Source organism: Macaca mulatta, chromosome 11, assembly GCF_049350105.2.
Source record: "Macaca mulatta isolate MMU2019108-1 chromosome 11, T2T-MMU8v2.0, whole genome shotgun sequence".
NCBI classification, from domain to species: Eukaryota; Metazoa; Chordata; class Mammalia; order Primates; family Cercopithecidae; genus Macaca; species Macaca mulatta.
Genome location: NC_133416.1, coordinates 79,625,275 through 79,642,779, shown reverse-complemented (window position 1 = coordinate 79,642,779; position 17,505 = coordinate 79,625,275). Strand labels below are relative to the sequence as shown.

Sequence of the window (17,505 nt, the reverse complement as noted above, 5' to 3'; positions counted from 1 at the left end):
AATACAAATCAAATCAGCTCTCAGTATGTTGAGGACCACAAAGTAAATGTTTAACCTTTTAATAACTTTTTAAATAAAAAATGCATGTTTCTCCTGTAACTTGAAATCCTATCTTCAAAATTGTGACTACAAATTGGTGGGCAGGAAAGGTAACATAGAAATTAATTGGTTAATGACAATGGAAATTATTTCAAGTGTTTCTCCTAGCTTCTGGTTCATGACTCCAGAGTAAGTGCCCTACAAATACTAAGCTATAACAAGAAAGTAACTTAGAATATGAAACAAATGAAATCCAGTTCTTCGAACAATTATACATTATCAGTGTACTTTCACTTCAACAGAACTATATATCTAACTTGTCATTTATAGGAGCATTCAAAAAGCAAACTGCTTTTGTCTCAAATAATTACAAGATATTCAGTCAAAACCATCCTCTTTAGTACAGACTAGGAGCACCAGACATCTCTGCAAAGGATCCCCTTAAGCCTGGGGTGAGAAACACACCTCAGAGATCTCGTCAGCAAGGCAGATACAAACATCTTACAGGTTCAGTGCAAAAAACTGACATTTAGGGGCCAGGCACGGTGGCTCATGTCTGTAATCCCAGCACTTTGGGAGGTTGAGGTGGGTGGATCACCTGAAATCAAGAAGTTCAAGACCAGCCTGGCCAAGATGGTGAAACCCCATCCCTACTAAAAATACAAAAATTAACTGGGCGTGGTGGTAGGCACTTGTAGTCCAGCTACTTGGGAAGCTGAGGCAGGAGAATCACTTGAACCTGGGAGGCGAAGATTGCAGTGAGCCAAGATTGCACCATTGCACTCCAACCTGGGTGGCAGAGTGAGACTCGGCCTCAAAAAAAAAAAAAAAAAAAGCTGACATTTATGTAAACAGTCCTCTGGCTCGCATCACTTCATCATTAAGACAGTATTCATTTATTAGCATTTAACAGTTTACCTTTTTTCACTGACAGTGTTTTTCACATCACTCTTTTCTTCGTTTTTTCAGCTTTTAAAAAGCTGTGGGGTTTATAATTTATTGAAATCACACTGTATCACAGTGAGATTTCTGGTGTTATAAGTTTAAAGCTATCCATAAATACTAGTAACCAGGACAGGTATCACTTTCTGTTGGCATGGACATCTATTTTCAGTGACTTTTTCCCACAAAAATTAAGATTCAAATAAGCACTGCGAAATCTCTCTAATGCCATCCATTCATTGTGAGAAAATGCATAAAATCAAAATGAAATTAATTTTATCTTAGCTTCACTACAAAGTTGGCTAATTTACATATGAATTTCTAAACATGCCAAGACAAAAAATATCAATCATTTGAGAACAAAGAGTCCACGGCTGAGTTAGTGAAAGACTTCCTAAGTGTCTATGTGGTGGGAAAAGGGGAATAACAAATTGATTTCAGCAAAAGCAAATTTTGACACGTACACAAAACTCAGCTGCATCTTGCAGCGATGCAATAAATCATTGCCATCACTGCACTTACCCTATATACACACTAATAATCACAAGAAAATACAGCAAGGTTGATAACTGACTAGATAGGGGCTCCAAAGAGGCTGCTGGGTGGCAGTGCCATCTCACTGCTCAACTAAATGGAATGACAGTTGCTTACTCAATACGATCAGGGTGTTTGTTTTTGTTTATCCTATGATTGAAGAAAAATGACATATCTTCCAGAAAGAACTACACAGTGCTCCATATAAAATTAAAATTTATTTGGGAGGATAATAATTTAGCTCTTAATGTAGCTATTCAAAATCATTCTCAATAGCTTTTACATTATACTTACACCTGATTCTTTTTCTCATACCTGGTGACATATCTCATGAACAATGACCATGGTGACATCCAGCAAATAAGAAATAGATGAAACACTGGGATCCAGCAGTATTCTTTGTTCCACAAAAATACTTAGTCCCCAGTTCTCCATAGCAGCATACGGATGCTTAGGCACAGCTAAAAGATCTAGAAATAAAATAAAACAGTTCCAAAGGCTTTAACAAAGACACCAGATTCTGAATTTATGTGCTAAAAATGTCCAGAAATCCTAATTATAAGGGATACTTGATTTGACTTAGTGATTTTTTTTTTTTTTTGGCAAATTAAACTACCTGCCATTTCTACATCACAGCAGAAATATAGGCTATCACTGCAAATGCTGGTCATATGCATTCATCACAGTTCATTTTCAAGCCCAGTGCTATAGGTAGCTGGAAGTATCAGTGCCATTATTGATGGGCCCATCCTAATAAATTTTATAAGTCAAGGAAACCAAATGCAGCAGGAACCTACAGAGGCAAAGGCGTTGTGCCTTCTAATGAAAATATATTTGACTCAATGCAGTAAATACTATATTCTTACATTTACCTCAGTATTGTATAAGAGAAAACATTTTATATGTGGTTTAAAATGTGGTGTTATTTTTCTAATTGCTTAAATTCTAGTGTATTTTTTCAGTTATATTAAAAGAAAGATGTTACATGTAAATATATCTTACAGAGAAAGCTTTGCTAGTGGATATAATGGAAAAAAAACTAAAAACTATTGAGGGGACCCACAGACTCTGGTCTGGCTCTGTCATCAACTGGCTATGCAACATCAGTAAATCACTTAACTTCTTAAGACCACAATTCCCTCACCTATGAAATAAGGTCATTAGCCTTAATTATCTCTAAAATACCTTCTAGCTCCAAATATCTACAATTAGATGATTCTAAGATCTGTGCTTATTTTAAAAGGTCATAGAGGTATTATCAACTTCTGGTTATGGTGACACAAAGAGTTCATGCTTTGATGTACTCCCTCTGCTCCAGAGGCATAGTGATGATAAATAAAATATTAAAAGGGAAAACGAAAAAAACATCTCCGGGCTTAAAAATAAACCTCTCCCTGGACCAGAAATGGTACAGAAATGCAAAGTGGTGATTGCATGTGAAGCCACAGGCCTGCTGGGCACTGGCTCCAGCATCAGGCAGTGGCGGCTGGGAATTGGCTCTGGCAGATCCTTCCAGAGCCAAAAGGACCTAAGCCACGCTGACTACTTAATGCCAGGGATTGAGGTAGGGCATGCATGCTCATGAAAACAGGTTGAAAATAGCTGGCGCTCCTTGCTTCCTGGGAAAGTCAATAAGTGGCAGGGTAGAAATTTGAACCCAGCAGCCTGGTTCCAGCACCTGTGCTTTTAATCACAATGCCAAGCATAGTGTTTACAGTCTCTGACCCAGAAGTTCTACTTCTCCATATAGCCCTGTGGTAACTCCCTACAATGCAACAGAAAATTTTATAAGAATGTTCGCTATAGTATTGTTTGTACAGGTGAAAAGGGAAAATTAAGTGCGTTTAAGCAAGGTAAAGGACAAAGAAACTGAGAAATAGGTATATAAAGGAGTATTACACAGCAATCAAAACAATTGATCTTACCACTAGATTCTAACACTACATACATCAACATGGACAATCTGAGAAAGAGAATATCGAGGAAATAAGTGAAGAGTAAAATGACGCTATAATAACATCCACTATTTAAAAACAAGTAGAATAACACCATGTCATGTAAATGGATAATCATACACGAACACATGCACAGAGACAGTAATGGCAAGAGGCACACACAAACACACATACAGCAATTATAAACATTAAAGTCATGATGGCTTAATGGAAGAAAGGAGGGGAAAAGGATGGAAGACAGTCACACAGTGAATTAAATAGTTATGTTTTTAATAAGAATATTTCACTGTTGGTGGTATGGGTGCTGATTATAATATTACTGATTCTTTTCCACATGCTTTAAATATTTCAAAATAAGAAAAAGAATAAAATAGTCAACAGTCTTATAATAAGGTTGATTTTTCTTTATTCCTGACTTTAAAAAATATCTTCTCAGCATTGGTTGTGGGTATTTGTTGTTGCTATTTCTGTTTGTTTGAGATGGAGTCTCGCTCTGTTGCCCAGGCCAGAGTGCAGTGGCGCAATCTTGGCTCACTGCAACCTCCGCCTCCTGGGTTCAAGCGATTTTCCTGCCTCAGCCTCCCAAGTAGCTGGGATTACAGGCATGCGCCACCACGCCCAGCTAATTTTTGTATTTTTAGTAGAGACGGAGTTTCACCATATTGGCCAGGCTGGTCTTGAACTCCCGACCTCATGATCCAACCACCTCGGCCTCCCAAAGTGCTAGGATTACAGGCCTGAGCCATTGCACCTGGCCGGTTGTGGTCTTAAGTCTGAAATGTATATTAAAGTAAGTCAAATATGACCCCGTCTTCTGCTACATTTTAGACTAAGCATGAGGGCATAATAGCTATAACACGAAAAAAAGGGAAATATGAGGTAATAGTTGAAGAATTAAGAGTGCTGAGAGAGAGAAAAAACAAATCTGATTGGGGAGGTTTTCAAAGAGATGGTACTTAAGTTGGACTTCAAAAGGTAAATAGGATATCAAAGGGCAGAAACACGTAATCTGCGCATTCACATATACAACAAATACTGATTGAGCATCTCCTTTGCTCAGTATAGACATGGTTTTGCCCTGTCCTGCAAGCTCGTTCCTCTCTGTCATCATGGTGCTTATATGCATATGTGAGTGTGTGCAGGAGGTCAATTAACCAGTAATAAATGAATGAGAAAATTAGTAAATGATAAATGCTACAAAGACAATGTAACAGAGTAAGATATTGATTGATTGGTGGGGTAGGTGTGGTGTGGTCAAGGCAGCCCTCTCTAAGGTAGTCACATTTCATCTGAGATGTGGGTAATGGTAGAAACTAGCTTGTTTGAAATCGGAAGTGCATTCTAAGAGAGGACAACAAATGCAAAGGCCCTAAGGTGAAAATGAGACAAGTATGCTAGACAAAGAAGGTTGATGTGGCTGAAATATATAAAGCGAAGGAACACAGATCAGAGAACTGGTATGAATTGTAAGTTCATAAGCAATAGATATTCTTTTATATAAGATTTTACCTTAACACCTTGTCTAACTATGAACAAACCAGGTAACAGGACCACAGTGTGTCAACTTTGTCACCAGTAGATAGCAACAACAGTAGCAGATCTGGTGTCATTTACTTGTAGCAACATGTGACTAATAAACAAGCCTTCTGACCCAAGCCTGTGACAAAGTCGAGGCAATTCTGTAAGCTGTAGTCCTCCAGGAGCCAAGAGTAGTCGGTCGTCAAGGCTAAGCGAGCATATCAAGCCACACATTGGGATTTGGATTGGCTCAAATAGCACAGGAAGAAGACTCGACACATATGAGCCAGATGCAGTCTAGGAGTTTGGAATAAAGAGGAAGGTAGACTTGGGAGCATTTGTCAGAAAGCAAAAGCCTGACTAACAGCATAAGGAGATATGGTGTGGAAACAACTGGAGGCTGGTGATAAAGATATCAGGCACTGGTGACCTAAGCAGGCAGCTGGTTACATACTGGAATTGAGAGGTATGAGGTTACAAAAGTCAGGCCTGGGTAACAAGATCACAGATCAACCAAACAAGGACTCTTCAGCAAATGGAGCCAGAGTCAAATTAAAGTCATTAAAGAATAGAGTAAAACACAGATCAGTAGTAGAGGACGGCTTCTTATATATACACACAGGTTTTATAATAAATACGAGGAGCCATGATTATAGATGACAGAGTAGGGAAAAAATAAAGAAAACATTGTATGCTACTAACCTTATAACAGTGTATTGAAGAAACTTAGATTTTGTTGAAGCAACTATGGAGAAGTATTTTTAATTGTGGCTCTGTTCTATGTCTTCACAACTTAAGGAATCTTATATGATAGGTTTATAATTTAAGAGCACTTACATCAAGTATATATCCACACAAACATCTGTACACAAATATTCATAAAAGCCTATTTCCAGTAGCTAAAAACTAGGAACAACTCAAATGTCCATCAATAGGTGAATAAAGTAAGTATGGTATATCCATGCAACAAAATACTACTCAGCAATAAAGAGAAATGAACTATGGTTACAGTCCACAACATGATTGAATCCCAAAATAGTTACGTGGAGTAAAAAAAGAAGAAAGCTCTATCTACTGTATGATTCATGCCATTTATGTAAAATTCCAGAAAATGCAAACTAATCTATAGTGTCAGAAAGCACATCAGAGGTTGCCTGGGGACAAAGATGGGAGGAGTTAGAAGATAGCGACGAGAAACTTTTGGGAGTGATGAATATGTTCATTATGGTGATAATTTCCTGTGTGTATACATGTGTTAAGGCACCAAATTGCATACTTTAAATATGGACAGTTTTCTTGTACATTACTGTACCTGAATGAAGCTATTAAAAAAAAAAAGAGCAAACTCAGTAACAAAAATACTCTTTTGTTTATTTAAGGCAGATAACATTAATTCACAATGAATTATTTTAATTTTTTCAAAAGAAATTTGTTACGAGACCATACTCATTAAAATGTATACCCATAACTCTTTCATATGCCTTGAAAACAGAAGAAAATTCAAATGTTTCAGAATCTAATTTACTTGGAAAGTCAAAGAAAATGCTTGATAAAAGTAGGCATAGTAGTCTGCTTCCAATTAAATAGTATAGTACAAAAAACTATAGACAGATATGAAATAATTCATATAATACTAGTGAATGTGATAACATAAATTAACATAAAAATCTGACTTGCTCTACTTGTTTGCCTCCTACTCACCCTCAATGCACTATAATTTGCCTTCTATTCTTAACACTATCCTGAAACAGCTCTGAATAACTAAATTCACAAACTCTCATGGACACTTCTCAGAATTCATCTTTTTTTGGCATTGCTGAGAATTATCATATGGTAGGCTAGCGTCTATAATAACAGAATATCCATGTTTTTCCTCCACTTCTCAGATTAGCTTTTCTTCTTGTTTTGTTCCGTTTTGTTTTTCATTTTCTTGCCACTCTCTGACTTTTGAAAATCAAAGTTTCCAGGATTTCCATCTGTGGCTTCTATGTTGCTTTGTTTTACTAACTGCTATGATTTAAATGTGTCCTCTCTGAAATTCATGCTGAAATGTAATCTCTATGGGTCTCTTCTGCCATCTGAAGACACAACATTCATCCCCTCTGGAGAATGTAGCAACAAAGAGTCATCTTGAAAGCAGAGAGTAGACCCTACCAGACAGCAAACTGGCCTGTGCCGTATCTTGGACTTCTCAGCCTCCAGGATTATAAGAAATAAATTTCTATTATTTGTAAATTACCCAGTCTCGGGTATTTGGTTATAGTAGCATAAATGGACTAAGACACTTACTCTGCTACTTATTTTCTTTGAGTGTTCTCATCCACTTTAACATCATCCATCACCACCCACATGCCCAGACTGCTCTCTTTGAGCACTAGATGAAAATATCTAAGTATCTTATAGTAGGCTGCTATTTGATAGGCCCCCAGTGTGCTGTGCCTCCTTGTGTAAGCCTCTCCTCTTTTAATCTGGTGTAATAGTACATACTAAAGGAAAGTTAAGAAAGCCTTGTATCTTTCTGTTTTGCCCTCTAGGGAAAGTCAGCCCTCATAAAATGAAATGGCCCATTGCCCTGAGAACATCATGCAGGGAGAAACCTCACAACTTTACAAAAGGTCCAAAGAATCCACATGAGGTCTGTTCAATAGTATATACTAACTGAAATCCAGTCTCCAGCATTAGTGAAAGTGTTGCCTTATTACCCTTCTGATGCATAACCTTGTAAGCTAGAAATGTACTCTAATATATTCCAGATTATTAAATAATCACTAACAAAAATGTGTACAATATCAGTTCTCTCCTGTCTGCCAGTCAGATTCTTATCTCACAGGTCATGATAGTCAGTCCAGAATAAGATGCTTTGCCCCTGCTTTGAGCTCTTCTAAGCCCTGGCTCCAGTGCGAAAGAGTCTGGTATCCTCCAGCTCAGATATTCTCCGCTACATGATCAAGCTCACACTCCGCACTCTAAGTGTGAGAAGAGCACAGGAGATGCTCTCTGATATGTGACCTCAGATAGTTATCAATTGTCCTACTTTCTCTCGTACTTTCCTTTTGCCTAAGCCATACTACCTACAGTACTGACTTTTCCTGGCAATATTTCTTCACCAGCCAATTTCTGCCTTCTAGTTGTCTGCACTCAAACTTATCAGTTCATTCTAGATTTGTCATCCATTTATTTAGCTAATTTGAGATTCATAACAAAGTCTGCAATAAGATCAGAACCTGAATGCCCCAGACTTCAACCTTAATCCTGAGGGAAAAGGGATAGAAAGTCCTGGAAGACAAGAGTTTTAATGCTGAAGAAATAAATATCCCAGCAATTCAGAAGCATCACCTCAGCAGCCAATCCCTCCATGCCTAGGCAGAAAACAGACCTTCTGCTGAGCCCCTAGTGTAGTCAGGGCATGTGGCATCTTCCTGAAAAGCAGCACTGGTCTCTGATTGGATGTAAGATATTTTTGCTCAGAAAATCTAAAGTGCCATACATTCATATTAGAAGTTGTGGTTTCAGAACAGAATAAATTCTATACATTTGTTCTTTCTGGTTTTCCTTGTACATGTAATGTACTTCTTTGAATCAGGCATTCATTCATTCATTCAATAAAGTTTGCTGAGTCCTTATTCTGTTCCAGCAGAGAAGGAGACTAACAAAGATGCTGCTGTGTCCAAGCTCATGTTCCAGTTTTGAGGGGCTGGGGGATGCAAGTAGGGCAGGGGGTCAAATAATACACAAATAGACAAATAGATAATACGAGACTGCAATTGGGACTATCATGAAAATTACACATAATATGTTAAAGAATAACAGAGTTGGAGGCAGAATACATTTGATCAAATGACCAGGAAAAGTTGAAGAAAATTAGTATCTAAGCTGAAACATCAACCCAATCCAGGAAGACAGGGCAGTTTTAATCTTAATAATTGCATTTGCAGTGCTAGCATAGTACCAAGCGCATGGCTAATGTTCAAAAGGTAATTGCAAAATAAATGAATAGCAAGTGATGTGATGGCAAGTCATGGTAAATATAGCTTACAACTAGTTTTGCCTGCGATCCTAAGCCACACAGATGTATAACCACTATCAACACCACCCAGGAAAGGGCCTTTGGTTCCACAGTTCTGGTCATGAATTCCACGGTTTCACTCTGCCATGTAAAGAACTCTGCGGCTCTTCTAAATCACCTCTCTACTCCTATGCAAAGTGTCACTTAGATGCATTCCCTTACGATTCACAGATGGGCTCTATGCATACTGATTCTTCCAACCCAACACCATCTTGTGCTCAAATCTGCAGCCTTCTGACCTAACTCTTACTTCTGTGTCCCGCCCCACTTCACCCTTCGAATTTTACCTTCAATGTTATCACCAGGCTGTACTCTAATAGCATCTCAATCACAATCCAAGTTATTTTACCAGCTCTGCTCCTCAGATCTTATTGGCAGAAGGCAATGGATATAATGTTTTTTTTTTTTTAATTTATTTATTATTATTATACTTTAAGTTTTAGGGTACAAGTGCATAATGTGCAGGTTTGTTACATATGTATACTTGTGCCATGTTGGTGTGCTGCACCCATCAACTCGTCATTTACATCAGGTATAACTCCCAATGCAATCCCTCCCCCCTCCCCCCTCCCCATGACAGGCCCCTGTGTGTGATGTTCCCCTTCCTGTGTCCAAGTGATCTCATTGTTCAGTTCCCACCTATGAGTGAGAACATGCGGTGTTTGGTTTTCTGTTCTTGTGATAGCTTGCTAAGAATGATGGTTTCCAGCTGCATCCAAGTCCCTACAAAGGACACAAACTCATCCTTTTTGATGGCTGCATAGTATTCCATGGTGTATATGTGCCACATTTAATTAATCCAATCTGTCACTGATGGACCTTTGGGTTGATTCCAAGTCTTTGCTATTGTGAATAGTGCTGCAATAAACATACGAGTGCATGTGTCTTTATAGCAGCATAATTTATAATCCTTTGGGTATATACCCAGTAATGGGATGGCTGGGTCATATGGTACATCTAGTTCTAGATCCTTGAGGAATCGCCCTACTGTTTTCCATAATGGTTGAACTAGTTTACAATCCCACCAACAGTGTAAAAGTGTTCCTATTTCTCCACATCCTCTCCAGCACCTGTTGTTTCCTGACTTTTTAGTGATCGCCATTCTAACTGGTGTGAGATGGTATCTCATTGTGGTTTTGATTTGCATTTCTCTGATGGCCAGTGATGATGAGCATTTTTTCATGTGTCTGTTGGCTGTATGAATGTCTTCTTTTGAGAAATGTCTGTTCATATCCTTTGCCCACTTTTTGATGGGGTTGTTTGTTTTTTTCTTGTAAATTTGTTTGAGTTCTTTGTAGGTTCTGGATATTAGCCCTTTGTCAGATGAGTAGATTGCAAAAATTTTCTCCCATTCTGTAGGTGGCCTGTTCACTCTGATGGTAGTTTCTTTTGCTGTGCAGAAGCTCTTTAGTTTAATTAGATCCCATTTGTCAATTTTGGCTTTTGCTGCCGTTGCTTTTGGTGTTTTAGACATGAAGTCTTTGCCCATGCCTATGTCCTGAATGGTACTACCTAGGTTTTCCTCTAGGGTTTTTATGGTATTAGGTCTAACATTTAAGTCTCTAATCCATCTTGAATTAATTTTCGTATAAGGAGTAAGGAAAGGATCCAGTTTCAGCTTTCTACTTATGGCTAGCCAATTTTCCCAGCACCAATTATTAAATAGGGAATCCTTTCCCCATTTCTTGTTTCTCTCAGGTTTGTCAAAGATCAAATGGCTGTAGATGTGTGGTATTATTTCTGAGGACTCTGTTCTGTTCCATTGGTCTATATCTCTGTTTTGGTACCAGTACCATGCTGTTTTGGTTACTGTAGCCTTGTAGTATAGTTTGAAGTCAGGTAGCGTGATGCCTCCAGCTTTGTTCTTTTGACTTAGGATTGTCTTGGAGATGCGGGCTCTTTTTTGGTTCCATATGAACTTTAAAGCAGTGTTTTCCAATTCTGTGAAGAAACTCATTGGTAGCTTGATGGGGATGGCATTGAATCTATAAATAACCTTGGGCAGTATGGCCATTTTCACGATATTGATTCTTCCTATCCATGAGCATGGTATGTTCTTCCATTTGTTTGTGTCCTCTTTTATTTCACTGAGCAGTGGTTTGTAGTTCTCCTTGAAGAGGTCCTTTACATCCCTTGTAAGTTGGATTCCTAGGTATTTGATTCTCTTTGAAGCAATTGTGAATGGAAGTTCATTCCTGATTTGGCTCTCTGTTTGTCTGTTACTGGTGTATAAGAATGCTTGTGATTTTTGCACATTAATTTTGTATCCTGAGACTTTGCTGAAGTTGCTTATCAGCTTAAGGAGATTTTGGGCTGAGACAATGGGGTTTTCTAAATATACAATCATGTCATCTGCAAACAGGGACAGTTTGACTTCTTCTTTTCCTAACTGAATACCCTTGATTTCTTTCTCTTGCCTAATTGCCCTAGCCAGAACTTCCAACACTATGTTGAATAGGAGTGGTGAGAGAGGGCATCCCTGTCTTGTGCCAGTTTTCAAAGGGAATTTTTCCAGTTTTTGCCCATTCAGTATGATATTGGCTGTGGGTTTGTCATAAATAGCTCTTATTATTTTGAGGTACGTTCCATCAATACCGAATTTATTGAGCGTTTTCAGCATGAAGGGCTGTTGAATTTTGTCAAAAGCCTTTTCTGCATCTATTGAGATAATCATGTGGTTCTTGTCTTTGGTTCTGTTTATATGCTGGATTATGTTTATTGATTTGCGAATGTTGAACCAGCCTTGCATCCCAGGGATGAAGCCCACTTGATCATGGTGGATAAGCTTTTTGATGTGTTGCTGAATCCGGTTTGCCAGTATTTTATTGAGGATTTTTGCATGGATGTTCATCAGGGATATTGGTCTAAAATTCTCTTTTTTTGTTGTGTCTCTGCCAGGCTTTGGTATCAGGATGATGTTGGCCTCATAAAATGAGTTAGGGAGGATTCCCTCTTTTTCTATTGATTGGAATAGTTTCAGAAGGAATGGTACCAACTCCTCCTTGTACCTCTGGTAGAATTCAGCTGTGAATCCATCTGGTCCTGGACTTTTTTTGGTTGGTAGGCTATTAATTATTGCCTCAATTTCAGAGCCTGCTATTGGTCTATTCAGGGATTCAACTTCTTCCTGGTTTAGTCTTGGAAGAGTGAAAGTGTCCAGGAAATTCTCCATTTCTTCTAGATTTTCCAGTTTATTTGCGTAGAGGTGTTTATAGTACTCTCTGATGGTAGTTTGTATTTCTGTGGGGTCGGTGGTGATATCCCCTTTATCATTTTTAATTGCGTCAATTTGATTCTTCTCTCTTTTCTTCTTTGTTAGTCTTGCTAGTGGTCTGTCAATTTTGTTGATCTTTTCAAAAAACCAACTCCTGGATTCATTGATTTTTTGGAGAGTTTTTTGTGTCTCTATCTCCTTCAGTTCTGCTCTGATCTTAGTTATTTCTAGCCTTCTGCTAGCTTTCGAATGTGTTTGCTCTTGCTTCTCTAGTTCTTTTAATTGCGATGTTAGAGTGTCAATTTTAGATCTTTCCTGCTTTCTCTTGTGGGCATTTAGTGCTATAAATTTCCCTCTACACACTGCTTTAAATGTGTCCCAGAGATTCTGGTATGTTGTATCTTTGTTCTCATTGGTTTCAAAGAACATCTTTATTTCTGCCTTCACTTCGTTATGTACTCAGTAGTCATTCAGGAGCAGGTTGTTCAGTTTCCATGTAGTTGAGCGGTTTTGATTGAGTTTCTTAGTCCTGAGTTCTAGTTTGATTGCACTGTGGTCTGAGAGACAGTTTGTTATAATTTCTATTCTTGTACATTTGCTGAGGAGTGCTTTACTTCCAATTACGTGGTCGATTTTGGAGTAAGTACGATGTGGTGCTGAGAAGAATGTATATTCTGTTGATTTGGGGTGGAGAGTTCTATAGATGTCTATTAGGTCTGCTTGCTGCAGAGATGAGTTCAATTCCTGGATATCCTTGTTAACTTTCTGTCTCGTTGATCTGCCTAATGTTGACAGTGGAGTGTTGAAGTCTCCCATTATTATTGTATGGGAGTCTAAGTCTCTTTGTAAGTCTCTAAGGACTTGCTTTATGAATCTGGGTGCTGCTGTATTGGGTGCATATATATTTAGGATAGTTAGCTCTTCTTGTTGAATTGATCCCTTTACCATTATGTAACGGCCTTCTTTGTCTCTTTTGATCTTTGATGGTTTAAAGTCTGTTTTATCAGAGACTAGTATTGCAACCCCCGCTTTTTTTTGTTCTCCATTTGCTTGGTAAATCTTCCTCCATCCCTTTATTTTGAGCCTATGTATGTCTCTGCGTGTGAGATGGGTCTCCTGAATACAGCAGACTGATGGGTCTTGACTCTTTATCCAGTTTGCCAGTCTGTGTCTTTTAATTGGAGCATTTAGTCCATTTACATTTAAGGTTAAGATTGTTATGTGTGAGCTTGATCCTGCCATTATGATATTAACTGGTTATTTTGCTCGTTAGTTGATGCAGTTTCTTCCTAGCCTCGCTGGTCTTTACATTTTGGCATATTTTTGCAATGGCTGGTACCGGTTGTTCCTTTCCATGTTTAGTGCTTTCTTCAGGGTCTCTTGTAAGGCAGGCCTAGTGGTGACAAAATCTCTAAGCATTTGCTTATCTGTAAAGGATTTTATTTCTCCTTCACTTATGAAACTTAGTTTGGCTGGTTATGAAATTCTGGGTTTAAAATTCTTTTCTTTAAGAATGTTGAATATTGGCCCCCACTCTCTTCTGGCTTGGAGAGTTTCTGCCGAGAGATCTGCTGTTAGTCTGATGGGCTTCCCTTTGTCGGTAACCCGACCTTTCTCTCTGGCTGCCCTTAAGATTTTTTCCTTCATTTCAACTTTGGTGAATCTGGCAATTATGTGTCTTGGAGTTGCTCTTCTCGAGGAGTATCTTTGTGGCGTTCTCTGTATTTCCTGGATTTGAATGTTGGCCTGCCCTACTAGGTTGGGGAAGTTCTCCTGGATGATATCCTGAAGAGTGTTTTCCAACTTGGTTCCATTTTCCCCCTCACTTTCAGGCACCCCAATCAGACGTAGATTTGGTCTTTTTACATAATCCCATACTTCTTGCAGGCTTTGTTCATTTCTTTTTCTTCTTTTTTCTTTTGGTTTCTCTTCTCGCTTCATTTCATTCATTTGATCCTCAATCGCAGATACTCTTTCTTCCAGTTGATCGAGTCGGTTACTGAAGCTTGTGCATTTGTCACGTATTTCTCGTGTCATGGTTTTCATCTCTTTCATTTCGTTTAGGACCTTCTCTGCATTAATTACTCTAGCCATCAATTCTTCCACTTTTTTTTCAAGATTTTTAGTTTCTTTGCGCTGGGTACGTAATTCCTCCTTTAGCTCTGAGAAATTTGATGGGCTGAAGCCTTCTTCTCTCATCTCGTCAAAGTCATTCTCCGTCCAGCTTTGATCCGTTGCTGGAGATGAGCTGCGCTCCTTTGCCGGGGGAGATGCGCTCTTATTTTTTGAATTTCCAGCTTTTCTGCCCTGCTTTTTCCCCATCTTTGTGGTTTTATCTGCCTCTGGTCTTTGATGATGGTGATGTACTGATGGGGTTTTGGTGTAGGTGTCCTTCCTGTTTGATAGTTTTCCTTCTAACAGTCAGGACCCTCAGCTGAGGTCTGTTGGAGATTGCTTGAGGTCCACTCCAGACCCTGTTTGCCTGGGTATCAGCAGCAGAGGCTGCAGAAGATAGAATATTTCTGAACAGCGAGTGTACCTGTCTGATTCTTGCTTTGGAAGCTTCCTCTCAGGGGTGTACTCCACCCTGTGAGGTGTGGGGTGTCAGACTGCCCCTAGTGGGGGATGTCTCCCAGTTAGGCTACTCAGGGGTCAGGGACCCACTTGAGCAGGGAGTCTGTCCCTTCTCAGATCTCAACCTCCGTGTTGGGAGATCCACTGCTCTCTTCAAAGCTGTCAGACAGAGTCGTTTGCGTCTGCAGAGGTTTCGGCTGTGTTTGTTATTGCCCTGTCCCCAGAGGTGGAGTCTACAGAGACAGGCAGGTTTCCTTGAGCTGCTGTGAGCTCCACCCACTTCGAGCTTCCCAGCAGCTTTGTTTACCTACTTAAGCCTCAGCAATGGCGGGCGCCCCTCCCCCAGCCTCGCTGCTGCCTTGCCGGTAGATCACAGACTGCTGTGCTAGCAATGAGGGAGGCTCCGTGGGTGTGGGACCCTCCCGGCCAGGTGTGGGATATGATCTCCTGGTGTGCCTGTTTGCTTAAAGCGCAGTATTGGGGTGGGAGTTACCCGATTTTCCAGGTGTTGTGTGTCTCAGTTCCCCTGGCTGGGAAAAGGGATTCCCTTCCCCCTTGCGCTTCCCAGGTGAGGCAATGCCTCGCCCTGCTTCAGCTCTCGCTGGTCGGGCTGCAGCAGCTGACCAGCACCGATCGTCCGGCACTCCCCAGTGAGATGAACCCAGTACCTCAGTTGAAAATGCAGAAATCACCGGTCTTCTGTGTGGCTCACGCTGGGAGTTGGAGACTGGAGCTGTTCCTATTCGGCCATCTTGCTCCGCCCCCCGGATATAATGTTTAAAGCTGCAAGTTGTGGAGTCCATACTGGGTTTGGGATCCAAACCCACATTGTTTAACCTCTCTCAGCTTTCACTTTCTTATTGATAACATAGGGATATTAACAGTACCCGCTTTGCAAGTTGCTGTGAAGATTAAATGAGTTATACCATGTAAAGAAGTTAGTCCTACATAGTAAGCAAGATAAATGTTATCACTATTTGAGATCTTTCCAGTCCTTTCCCACTCTGGGGAATCGAATGCATCGTAGGCCTCAGGAAAGAGAGGAGGAGGAGTCTTATCTTCAAACAAAGATGAAGTTTAGGTTAATATGTTCCATTATAGATTTTAATTTTCAAATTAAAATTTTATCTTGTGATTTAAAACAACATAGATCCTACTTAAGAATGAGCCAAAAAACATTATAGAATATGCCCATATTATCATCCAGGGACATTAATTTTAAAGGCATAGGTTTAAAAAAAAAGTTGTATTTTGATTATACCATGACTGGCTGTTGCTCAAGACTGTCTATACACCTTAGTGTTTCAGAATAAAAAATGGAACATCTTGCTCTGAAGATTAATATACAGGGCTAGTAAAAATATAAACTACATTTGAAATAGTAATAGTAATAAGTCAAAATTTATAGAAGTAACCCATAACTAATATTTATAAAATTAGAACTACCATTCTTTTTCTTCCTTTCAAGGGTATATTCTCAAGATTTTTACTGATAAACCAGTTAGGTTCTGAATGACTCTTTTTCAGTTTGTTTGACAAAGAAGTTTAAACTTCGCTATCCTTAGATACATTTCTACCAAATTTAGGAGTCAGTCCTTCAAAGTTTTAAAGCAAAATACACTTTTCTCCTGATGGACTTTTATTTGGGCATCATTCATTTAAAACAGACTAGTTTCAGCTACACATTGTGGATTCTAACAGAACTTTCATCAGCACTACTTGTATTCAGAAGCTTAGCTTTCAAGTTCTCAAACTTCTAGCATTCTCCTGAATTAGCATTAGGCCATAATAGGCAGGCAGTGTTTTTGCGGATCCTCCTGCCACACATTCAAAAGATTTTTTTTTCATTTCAGCAATCAATTTTCCTCGACATTTACTGATTACTGTCAATTGCAATGGAGGAATACTTTACACGTGTTGCTTGATTTCTTTTTTCCCCTGAAAAAGGCTTTCTATGCCAAAGGATATACCCCATATGCACAGGGAACATTTGTCAGTTTCTCGCCCCTTTAATTTTTAAAATTAGTGCCACTTTGATTTTCACCATCATATTTTTTTGTTGTGCATCTAGTACTTTCAAAATCACAGTCTTTGCTTTAAGAAACATGATTAGGTATGAACACAGAAAAGACATTAAATGACCCCTTCTGCCCATCCACTGGTGATAGCCCAAGTTGACTAATACTTGTTATATAACAAAGATTTGCTGTTATCTCAGAGAATACAGGTTGAATGTAAGGTTCCTTCCTATTAAGGTTCCATTTACAGTGTATTTTCATTTATTCCAAAAACACTTGCTCATTACCTAATGCTGGCCAGACTGATCTAGGCTGGGCATATAAACATTGAACAATAAAGACATAGTCCCCTTAAATTTTCATGGAGCTTAAAAACCAATGGGGGATACAAACAAGTTAAAAAGTATATATATTATAGACACACATGATGGCAATTACAATGTAGTGCATATGCTACAATGAGTGCACAGTATAATGGCTGCAGCATAGAGCAGGGATTAGGAACATGAACTCGATTCTGCTACTTAATGGGGCACGTTACTGATCCTCTCTACCCATCATTTTCCTCACCTGTAAAATGAAGATGACTATAATTGCAACTATTTTGCAGGATTACTGTGAGGACTATTGTTGAAACACAATTCT

General features: G+C 39.1%; 1 protein-coding gene across 2 annotated transcripts in view; it reads right to left on the bottom strand.

Moving 5' to 3' along the window:
- The window catches only part of TRHDE (thyrotropin releasing hormone degrading enzyme), a 425,213-nt gene that overhangs the window by 215,632 nt on the left and 192,076 nt on the right, over positions 1 to 17,505 (bottom strand). For both annotated transcript variants that reach the window (XM_015152258.3, XM_077954735.1), the window contains exon 4: positions 1,831 to 1,985. In XM_015152258.3, the coding sequence (XP_015007744.3) occupies positions 1,831 to 1,985 (155 nt within the window). The remainder of the gene's footprint in view (positions 1 to 1,830; positions 1,986 to 17,505) is intronic.